Source organism: Magallana gigas, chromosome 8 (genome assembly GCF_963853765.1).
Source record: "Magallana gigas chromosome 8, xbMagGiga1.1, whole genome shotgun sequence".
NCBI classification, from domain to species: Eukaryota; Metazoa; Mollusca; class Bivalvia; order Ostreida; family Ostreidae; genus Magallana; species Magallana gigas.
The window spans coordinates 5,388,400-5,400,688 of NC_088860.1; the positions used below are offsets into that span (position 1 = coordinate 5,388,400).

Consider the following 12,289-nt stretch of genomic DNA (forward strand, 5'->3'; position numbering starts at 1 on the left):
CCCTGGTTAAAGAATTTCAAAACACTTCAAAGTTTCATAAATTTATAAGATATACTATGTCCCGAGTTTTTTCTTCCACCACTTTTTGCTTGATATTTCAATAATAGTAAATACCTTTGTGCTAAAACTACGTCCGTCCAGATTATATGTGTTGAAACGCCCCCTCTATCGCTTCAGGTTTCAATACACATCCCAATATTGAAAGTCTACGGGGATTTTGCATTGCATCAGCCATTAATAAGCCCGGATGATAACGTTTAAATATTGCGCGAGGTATCCCGAGTACTTCCGAACGGAGAAAAGATGTAAGCATTTCCCATTATAAATCTCCGTAAAAAAATTGTTTTCGTTCCTGTGAAATTTTATGAGTGAAAATTGTTCAATGAAGATATCTTGGATATATTCCCTTTCATCAATTGAAAGTGAATTGAAGTGTCAGTGAGTTCCGAATGAAATCTGATAAATGTTTCACGCGGTTCTCGCACGCTTTGCCCGAAACGATTTACACGCTTTGCCCGAAACGCTAAACGGTTTACACGAAACGCTTCACAATCACACGAAACGCTTAACGGTTTACACGAAACGTTTCTCGCAAGTAAGTCGCACGTTTTTTGGTGTAGTAGTAAGTTTCAGGGTCTGTAAATTTTGTCATCACGCAACAATTCTAAACTTGCACATAGTTTTCAAAAATTTAGAAATATTTTTAAATAAAGAAGTTGTCTTAGAGAAAAGGTTACGTGTTTTGTCGTCGGGTTCGGTTTTTAAATCAAAGTACTGATGTACTGACGAGAGTTGATTTTAACGAATATTATTTATTTTAAAATCAACGATATGCTAGTTTGCTTGGCAAGTAGTTTATAATCTGCATTTGAATTATGTACATTTTTATAATATGAATTCTCTGACTGTTCCGACTAGAATTTTGAGAAAACCTCTAATGAATCATGTTGTGTAATATTTTAAAATAGAATTGATTTCATCAAACTATGTTTTGGTATTCCGAATATTTCAAAAATTGTATGGATCCAACCAATAATGAACTCTAGTCTCGTTCAACCAGATGCTTGGCTGTCTCCGTTAATCTCCGACAAGTAAGAGATACCAGGTCACATGATAGCTTGATGATGCGACCTCTAAATATAGACTGACTCTGTACTTGCCGGAGATGTAAGGAGACAGCCGATGGTTGAACGAGACTATATATTGAACTCTGGCGTAGGAATACACAGGACTAAAAAAACTTCAAATTGTTCCTACCATTTAAAATCTGACTATTTCCAAGGTATTTATAAAAAAGTTTCCTTTAAAAAAATACTTCATTATTTTCAAGAACTTAGTCTTGTCAGCGGCGATGATTTGTGCTTAGGTGCAAACACAGTTTCAGTTTCGGTATGCTAGAGTAACTGCATAGGAGAGTTTATTAAAATCAACTCCCAAAAACACAATTCCTCACATGATTCATGAGTACATGTAACAATGCTTGCTACCCTCTGAAAATTTAACTCGCCATTAAACATCTCATTTTTTAAAGAATGTTTGAAACGATTACATAAACTGTGTTCGACAGATAGTTTTCCTAAAACATTTTCTTTCTTTCTTTTTCAAAACACGTTTTATATACAGGCTTTCAATCACAACACATTTTTATAACAAAAGCAGAACTGAAAGTTTAGTCATTATAAATTATTGACACCATATCACATACATTTTCAACTCGCAGCAACAACGGAAGACCTACTCGTGGCTTTGCCACGAGCTCTGCTCTAGTTTTTAATTGTATTCAACAAAACGAAAATCGACAAAAAAATCACATTTACATCTTTGCTTGGATTTTGTATTTGTTTGTACTTTAATATGTTTTGTTGATTAAGTTGATTATCACCATTTGATTGAATGCGTTTTTATGACCTCGACTTGTCAACATTCTCTTTACTTACGTTTGCGTACTTGTACTTATTACTGTTGTAAATTTGATTAAACACCTTTCTATTGCGTTTTACCGTTTTTTTTCCTTGTCTTTAGCAGCTGCTTCTTTCTAAAGAATGTGACAAGCAAAGTTTTCTACACAATCTATCATATTCGAAATCTATATTCTGTACATACATGTATATGCAAAATTAAATCCACAATAAAAAGGAAATTAAATACATTTCAAGTTTGTCTTCGATTTTTGCATTGTTTTATTTAAGTAAATCCAAAGTCGACAAAATAAAGAAAGAAAAATATATTGTATCAAGTACTCATTAAAAACTGTAGCGAAGTGAAGACCTTTCCCTCCTTGACTCTAAAAAATTAAGGCTCATGTAAAATGGACACCGGAATGGATTTTATTGATAGTTGAAACGATGTTTGCAGTTGTGTTTTTTTCTGTTTTATATAAAACATTTTTCGAAATAAATAAATTATTAATATAGATATAAGTAATTCAATTAGTAGATACAAGTGCATGAGATTGTGTGGGTTAACGCATTCATTGTAAATCGAATGAAATAATCTCATTACATTATTTCATTCCAAGATCTATTGTTTGTAGAAAAATACAGTTACATTAATTAAATTCAATATTTCAGACGAAATTAATTCATTCCTGAAAAAAACCCATGTTATATAGCAGCAGGGATGTAGCTCCATGGAAAAATCGGTTTGACGAACCGCAAAGCTACATGCACAGCCCTATTAAAACCTATCTTAATTTATTGCGCTCGAAAGTTTGCGAGCGTTTTTGACCTATTGACATGAAATATTTTCAGTAAAATCGTTCATACAAAAATACTGCTGCGACACTTACTTAAGACGTCATTATTTTACTTCCCTCTAAATATCTTTTAAACATTCTCATTATCCCGTATCCTGTAATGTAAAATGGTGGGGTTTTTTTTACAGATAAAAATGGCGACTCTTAAATGCGACGTGCAATTAAATAATTCACTTTCTAAGATCGTTATGAGTGTTCAAGAAAAACGCTCGATGCAAGAAAAATTGTAAATTAGTTGTTAATTCTCTCAGACATTTTTCGGCATCCAAAAAAGGAATTACACATTTTTTTTATTTTGCATTTAAAAACAGTCAAACTAAAAAAAGATACCCAAAGCAAAATATGATCGAGACATAGATAAAATGATTTACTGTAATCATTGGTAATATATATTATCTATAAAATATAAAAGTATGGTTTGCTTGGTTTTCAAAAGTACAACCAGTTTTATATGTAACACGTAGAAGGGTCTGCACCATGATCAGTCCCAGGCTCAACTATAACTTGACTCTGCTGGACTTTGGAAAAAAACATAGCGGACTTACACAGATTGATTATTGACTAAATAATCAAATATGGCCCAATTATTTTGTTTATTGTAGAATATGGAATTTTAAGTTCCTCGAACATTAGATATTCATACATCATGTAGACACGCCTAACTGAACAGAAGCAGCTAATCTTTTGATGAGATTTATTTGTGCCACTCCCTAATTCTATCATGTATACAGTCAAGTATTAAGGTATGATATCGATATATTACCCCGACAACTAAATCTTTTAAGGGGTTTGGGACACTTCTGTATTGTGATGAGCTACGGATCTAGTTAAACAATAAAATCAAGTATAATTTTATAAATGGTTTCTTTCCGAAAGTGTCACGTAACAGCGTAGCGCCATGAGTTAGAGCGTTAGCTACGAATTTGTAAGTCCTGAGTTCGAATCGCTCTGGGGCTTTTATGAATTTCTATCTTTCCAAAAAAATATTGAACATATTTTTGGTCAAATATTATAAAAATTGAAGATTATAAACTGGCGAGAATAATTTGTTTATAATGTACTTTTATCCCCGTTAATATTGACAGGTCCCATACCACCTTAAAAAGCTCCTATCCTCAATGAAAGAAATAAAAAAAAAAAAACGACCTTTGGGCTTTTAGATTATCACACTATAAGTAACAGTATTACGATATTTTCATATTAAGTGGATTCTAACAACAACATGTACAATATACATGAAGCCTCTCAGGAAGTGAATCTAAAAGATCGCTTTGTTTTGTTTTGTAACTGTCGAAGATAATAACTTCTTCTATTATTGTTTTTTAAACTGATTATGTTCAATTGCTTTAAATGCTATGTTATATTAGGATACAATCGTAGTATGATTGGATAATATAATGAGTGTAAAACGAACACATTTTAACTATATTTAACACATTGCACTTATTTTATTTTGTTCTATTTCTTTATTGCTGATTCAGGTATGATTTTTCACCATTTTGATTAAAATGAACTCTTTATCTACTCACCGTTTACCTATATATAAATGCTGATAAATCATACTTGCCAAATGTTAAGGATAAAGTTTACTCAGGGTTTGAGATGTCAAAAAAATATTTTTACAAAGTGCCTGAAGTCATAAACTGTTCTTAAAATACAAAATAACAAAGTTATAAACAAAAATCGATATCCATGTTTTTTATTGGAGAAAGATATACGACGAATAAAGATTTATATTGAAACAAATAAATTCAAATTAAAGGACTATATGTGATATAGCATGATATAGCATGATATTTTATTTCAATACATGTACACTTTAATGCAAGGCTGGGTGGGAGGTAATCTTTTTATTTCATTTTGCTCGGGAATTTCAATAAAAGAAATTAGTAAATTCACATATTTAGAATAGAAAAAGGATGAAGCTTTAGATCAATTTTAAGATATCGTAAAAGCATTTGAAAAGAGTTCGGAGGGAATGTATTCATCTCAATCTAGAAATGCTTTACACAAAAACTAGTACGGGTTTGCCTTCTAGTTTTTAAGAAGTTAAAAATGTACTATTGTTAATGCACTACGCACACCGGACGTGACTCAGGTGACCTAAAAACTCTTTTTAAAACAGGAATATATGGCAACCATATGAATTTAGAATGGTTATAAAACTATAACTCCATACATTACAGACCGGATGATGCAAGGCAGTTTCCTTACCATATTAAAAAAGTTGTATATTGCAATTTGTAATTATTTGTTATTTTTGATGTTTGTATGATCAAAGTCGGAATCATATACCATCATATACCAATATTTCAAAAAGCGGAGCAAACTCAACCTGTGCTGTATAAAAGCATATCCTTAAAATATTATGTCATTTTTTAAATTTCATTTATTGTACGTAACTACAAAAAACTGGTCGAACTTTTGAATCAAACATCGTATGCCATTTCCCATCCTGTAATTTTAAATATTTCCTCAAATGGAGTTTCTTTGGCTGGTCTGGGCCCCAGTTTGTGTACACTAACGGGGTTCCATTGTCCAAGATCCAGTCAGCTCCGTCCCAGAATCCCTGAATGAATGGCCGCGTGTAACTGGTATCTGGGAAGGGGATATTTAACAGGGTACCTAAGATGAAAAAAAGACCAAGTCATTAAAGTTGCAACACTATTTTCGAACATCTGAAAAAAAATCGCCAAGACGGCATACGCCGAACGACCTTTCGACAAACAAATCATTTAATGGCCGAGCAAAGCATGCCAGAAAATGTCACCATATACAATCATTCAATTAAGAAGGCTGTTTCGTTGAGAAAAGTCGTAGTTAGTCATAAATCGTTTAATACACATTATGCATTATCATCATAATATTAATTATTTTACCATTATTGCAAAAACATCTCACGACCGATGACATGGCTATACAGTCTCTGTCATATACCAAATATGTATTTAAGGAGGCCGATTTGGGGTAATTTTTTTTTGGGGGGGGGGGGGGGGGACTACAATTTTATAGCAAAACATTTTTTAACCATATGTAATTTACACCAAGTCTAGTTTATCTGCGATGTTTTCAAAAAATCGACCATCATGTTCTTTTTGGAGGCTATTTCAAATTACTGGTATATTTGCAGCATGAATGTATAGGAATTTGTATAAGAATGTATAGGAATTTTTGCAATTCAAAGCAGATTAAAACAAATACTACAGCAGCCCCTTTTCTTCAAATTTCATAATGTGAATATTAATCCTATTTTTTACCTTATAAATAAAAAATTGTAAATTCGACTGTTTGGATTTAGTGGGGACCATCTCAAAATATAAAAATAAATAAAATATTGCTATATTTTTGGAGCATTACAAATGTACATTGGTATATTGGATTCATTAAAAAATTAAGAAAAATACAACCAAAGGTAGCAATATTCTATATTTAGATTTTTGAACAGCGTACGATTTTTACTTTTTCTTTTATGTTATTTCTTAAAACACACTCCTACAAAGCTTCATTTTATCATATTTACATTTGCAAATGTTTTCTTTTATGTTTGCGCAATCCTGGATAACACCAGCCTGAGTCAATAGGTCAAAATAGCGCATGAATAATCTAGTCATTTCTTTTTCTATGTAGTCAAACCAACTGAGCTCAAACACACATAATACCATAATGAAAACATACTTTAGGCATAAGGAAAACATTCCTTATCTATATTTTTATATACGAAGTTTTATTCATTTTACATAACATTAATTGAGGGGGTAAATCATAAATATCTACGTAAGGTCACGTTTTGGGATCGACATCGTAACAAATTAACGTTCTAGAAAATTGTAAATAATTGCATTTTGTCAGAGTATTCAAAATCATTTCTAGCTAATTTCTGACTTTTATAACAGGTCTCGATAAAACTCGCAAACGCAAAATCACAAACCTCTTGTGTTTAGTCCATTCACGGTCAAATTTAACTCCTTCTGCTTCTCTGTTCGTTCAATTCCGTAAAAAAATTAAATTAGCTTGTTGTTTTAATGTCCGAGGAAATTTATTATACTCCTGAATATGTTTTTGCGATAAAATGTCCTTTAAAAATACCTTAGTACACTCTAAATCATCATTCAATCGCTTTGTTGTCAAAATTTTAAACACCGCTCTGCAACTTCAACGGAAGTGTTATTACTTTACTGTTTCACTATTTATTATGAAATAGTGTTGTCTTGTCAAAAATAGTGTCATATTTAAGCAAAGCTGCTTTCTAGGTTATCATAAAAAAGAAAGTATGGAGCAATGTTATCGTCATAATTTGCTACAAATGAAAATATAAGAAATAAGGTCTAATATTTGACATGAACATGAAACAAGACAAGACATTTATTTCTTAAATAACGTTATAATGCAGAACAGCAGCACTCACCTACCTTACAACGGGAAAATCATTCAACAATAAATTTACCTTTAAAAATATAAATCTTTTATCTAAAAGCAAAACATGTCCAATGAAAACTAAAGTCTGTCACTTTAAAGAACATGAACCAGACTAGAGACTGTATCACAATTTTGAGTTTGTTTAGAATTGCAAATCTAGTCACAACAACATTGAGTGTTTGGCAACGAAAAGAATTAAACGCGTCCTACGAGTAGACCTACCCCATCAATGACAACTAACATGTTTTTTTTTCGAAAGAAATAACAGTATAAATGACCCGATAAAACGTTATTTGCGTCACCAGGGGCTCGTAACATAAAGGGTACTTAAGTCTAAGACAGTGCTTAAGTAGGACTTATGTACATTCTTAGACTTAAGTCCGTAACTAGAAGAGTGCTAAGCTAAAACAATTTACCCAAAACTTAAGCGGCCGGTAGAGGTGACTTAAGTATGTCTTAAGTATTGTTTTCACACATTTAGAAGTTTTATTGTTAATTATTCAATTCAGCATATGATTACAGAGTTTTGATCACATTATGATATTTACAGAGAATGAAAATCTTAATATTCACCTAATGAATATAAAATTTTTGATATGATTAATATAAATATTGATAACGGTCGTAATGATTTGAAACATTTTCCATAAACCGGTAGTATGCAAGTGGACTGCTGAATAGGTTGTAAACACGTAATGGTCGGTTTACAAGAAGTAACTGCATATATTAACTCGCGAAACTCGAGAAACTAAAAAAAGACGATTTTAAAGACGACGATTGCCTCTTTCAATATATCGACTTAATAAAGAAATTATACCCAGAATATGTGAATTGATTTATTGGTGAGATAAGAGGTAGAACAAAAGATAAAAAGAAATCCACTATATAATTATATCAAGTTCTACGGCATCGCAATATTACGCCACAGGCTGTCTTCGAGAACGACTAAATAGTGAATATTCGTCAAAACAAACAAGCAACAACAATAGACTGAATAAATTGTCCGAGATCCATCGCTTTAAGCTTTTTAAAATTTTAAGGCACATATGTATATATACTCATGTCACCTTGAATGTTTTGTTTGTACATTTACATCTACCCCATCTAATATCAAAGATGTCCTGCACGTGTATCTATAAAAATCAATACATTCAAATTCGACAAAAGAAATGAAAAATATGTTTTTGCTATTTAACATAAACATGGCTTAGCTAAGACATTGCTAAGCTTGCTTTATGTTACGGTATAAGACATACTTAAGCAGGACTAATGTAGGTCCTAGGATTCCGCATGAGTCCTACTTATGACCCTACTTAAGTCAAAATCTTAATAAAGCATGCACCGTTATGTTACGTTATGTTATGTTATGTATGCTAAAAGATGGGTATTGGGTTCTTCCAGTTTCTGAGATACCCTTACCACGACAACATTATTAATTTTCAACATTTAATGTGAATATTGATTTCAATATTTTGTCAATGGATGAAAATATTGAAACAAAAAATTAAGCATTTTAAGCTTTTACTAGCATGGTTTTTTTTTTTTATAGTTGTTTAGAGTAAGCTTGTAAAGGCTCTTTAAAATCAAGGATCATAAGCCAAATTTATGTTTTTAATTAAATGGAAAAAATAATCACTTCTGTTGTTTGGTCATGACTAGAGTAATACCAGTATACTTTTTATAGACTAATAGCGAGTTTTTAAAAATTGCAGTATTCACAACGGATTGTTGCATTTTTACAGGCGCGTTGATATGTAGGAAAAAATACAAACCTGGCCACACTTTAATTGTATTCTACTATCGCAATATTACAAAATAGGTATAGTAATATTTAAAAAAGAAAGAAGTAACAAATTTAGTTACCAACTAATCTGGTAAGAAACTCGTTCTCCTTGGCTGATGTGATAGAGATGAAACTTGACTGGATTGTCGCACATTTCGCCTTAGCTTCTGTCAGATAATGAAAACCGGCAAACGTAAAGCATATGTCCAAGTCTCGACCATCTATAAACGGCTTTCTACAGCGCCCTTGAAACAAGAAGAAAAAAGACCTTATTTGGATATTGGCATTGCTTATTAATAGATGGAGTCAGTGAAAACTTTACTACTTATAATTTTTAAGGCTAAGTTATGCAAAGGAAATCTGATAGAAAATTAACTATTTTTGTCTATGTACACGTTTGACCGGTTTGTTTTGCGATAATCTAATTTCGGCGTTATCCCAAGCACATTTACATAGCAAAAGATCAAATACACAAAAATACATACGGTTTTATTTTTATATAAATACATTTTTTAATCCCCAAAGTTACTTACGCGTATAAAAAAGTAACGTATTTTCTGACATTCATGTCCAATTCATATTTCTTTTTCGAGAATGTCAACATCGCGATGTATACAATATTGATACGATATCAATTTTACATTGTAAACAATGCCGATATCTCTTTGCCGTTAACATCGTCGGCATTGTCGACATCGCAAAATTGACGATATTAAACCGATATTGAGTTTACATCGTTGACATGGCCGATACTTTTTAACGTTTACATCGTCGACATCGGAACATCGACGATGTTGAATCGATATTGAGATAACATCGTCGACATTGCCGATATTTCTTAAACGTTAACATCGTCGACATCGCAACGTCGATAATGTTGAACCAATATCGAATTTACATTGTCTACATCGCGGATATTTCTTTAACGTTTACATCGTCGACATTGCAATGTCGACGCTGTTGAACCAAAGGAATATCGAATTTACATTGTCCATATTGATAACATTTTTTCGACGTTAAAATCGTTAACATCTCAATGTATTGAACTGATATTGAGTTTACATTGTTTACATCTCGTACATTTCTTTTACGTTGTCCCTTGCAATGCAATGTCGACGATATTGACGATGTAAACAGGAGAGAAGGCATACGATGTAGACACAATGTCTACTCGATGGTCAACATTGCGATGTCGACGATGTAAACACAATGTCTACTCGATGGTCAACATTGCGATGTCGACGATGTAAACAGGATATAACATTGTACATCGTACATACCTCTCTTCTGACAAGCGAAAAAAAAACCCGGTGCTACGGAAGCATTTTTGCTTATCAAAGGTATATTTAGTTATGTATCAAAAAAGATCTAGATGTCCAAAAAATACTTTACCTTCAATAAGGAATAAGGAATCATTCTTTGAGTATTATGGGGTGATTATTTCCGTCGAGGCGTGGTCAAATCGCATTAATCCCGAAGGGCTTTATGATAGATTTGACCACGCTCCGACCGAAAGTATCACCTCATAAGATTCAAAGAATGATTCCTTAATACTATATTTATATTATTTCCAATTTGTACACTTTAAATTAACATTATCTTAAAACCACCATTTGTTTTATGTAGCACATGCTTTGTATTACTACGCGGCACAGCCAATACCGGTTTTACGATTATGCTATAAGACGACTATTGTTTTATGAAGTTATTGCTTAAGTTATTTATTTATTTCTTTTCCTTGTGAGTTTTGATTGCTATTGTATACATTTCTCCACTACTTTGTGTGTGTTTGTTTTGAAATATACATATAAAATTACATTTTAATCTTCAAAAGTTAAATCTAATGAAGAAAAACGCTTAATCATACCTATAAGCAAAAAGAGATTATAGGTATATTTTTGTTTTATACCAAGATATAAGTCACGAAAAAAATTCAAGAAATTTATATGATCCATAAATAATTCGCGAATTTTTACGAATCATACAAGTTTGTAAATGTTTGGTCGTATTTCAGTTAACATTCTTTGACCTTCATTTATTTTTTAGATTTTGAGCATTCAAATTTCTACGACCGGGTTGAAAATTCTTACTTGATATTGTTTCAAGTAAAGTACAGAAAGGAGACATGATATTGAGCAAAAAAACCCTAAAAAAACTTGTCAGTGACTGAAAAGTTATTAAAGTTATAGAAATTCATTGAGCTACATGGATGTAAAACTAGAGAAAGGGTTTTGTATATCTTTCTATTATCATGTTACCAAAGCAATATAAGATATATTGTTCACATACTATTAGATGCGATATAATACTGCCATCCGATGTCGTACACTCCAGCATCCTGATATAGATAAATGGTATTGAATAGTCGACATTGACCACTCAGAGAGGAGTACTGAAAGGACAGACATGTGCCGTGGGTCTCACACTTCCTGGAACAGTCCAGAGGACTCCATGTTGACAGTGAAAATATAATCTCCAGGTCAAATCGTATGTCCTTCATCTCGCTAAGAATTTTGAAACTTGATCCAAGGTAGGCCACAGTCTGGAGGGTCTGCACCGTCATCAGTCCCAGGCACAGCCACGCCCGGACTTTGCTTGACATTTTACACACACACACACACAAAAGAGCGAACCCAATCTGTTGTGTAGAATATCTTACACTAGGAAAAAAAGAGCACAAAGTCATCTTTTCCTGCCCGTCCGTTTAAGTGTTGTTTGATTATTCTCTCAAAACATCAAACATGGATTAATCTCTCTGTTTATTCTAAAAATGGATTTGTTTAACCTTGTACCTTTGATATTTACACTTTGATGAATTTTCTATTAGATGCTATTTTCTTTTAACAATTAGCTGTTCAAATCAATTTATAAACTATATATATAGTGCATTCAATGGCGCTTAGAGTACAGTGTCACGACAATAAGATCAGTAGCAGTATTTTATAATCTTAAATTTAAACACTTAATTTGAAGAATGTCTTATTACTTTATGTATTGATATAAATTTAATTGGATTTAATGAGTAGACGATGATCGAAAAGATAAAGTATAGTTTTTAGGAAATGTTCAAATAGAAGTAGAATAGGGCAAAAACGTCCTTTGCTGTAATAACATTCAGTGAACATTTATGATTTACTGAGATATAGATACAATGTGATGTTAAAGACGTTAAGTCATTTAAACATTTTAAAGCTGGTTGAATGATATATTTTATGCATAATGAAGCTTTACCGTTACACATCACAAATCGTAGCGGAGTAAGATAAATTCGATAAAGCACTACTTCAATTGTTTATCTACAATTTAAATATGTCTCATTTAGATCTATTATGCAA

General features: G+C 32.1%; 1 protein-coding gene across 1 annotated transcript; it reads right to left on the reverse strand.

Annotated features, from left to right (window-relative positions):
- Nucleotides 1-4,896: 4,896 nt before the first annotated feature.
- On the reverse strand, nucleotides 4,897-11,566 carry LOC105337043 (uncharacterized). The gene is made up of 3 exons (XM_020070950.3): nucleotides 11,244-11,566; nucleotides 9,035-9,199; nucleotides 4,897-5,380 (listed from the first exon to the last, which is right to left on the reverse strand). Exons 1-3 carry the CDS (start codon nucleotides 11,554-11,556, stop codon nucleotides 5,145-5,147), a joined length of 714 nt encoding a protein of 237 aa, XP_019926509.3. The 5' UTR covers nucleotides 11,557-11,566; the 3' UTR covers nucleotides 4,897-5,144.
- Between the last annotated feature and the right edge of the window lie 723 nt (nucleotides 11,567-12,289).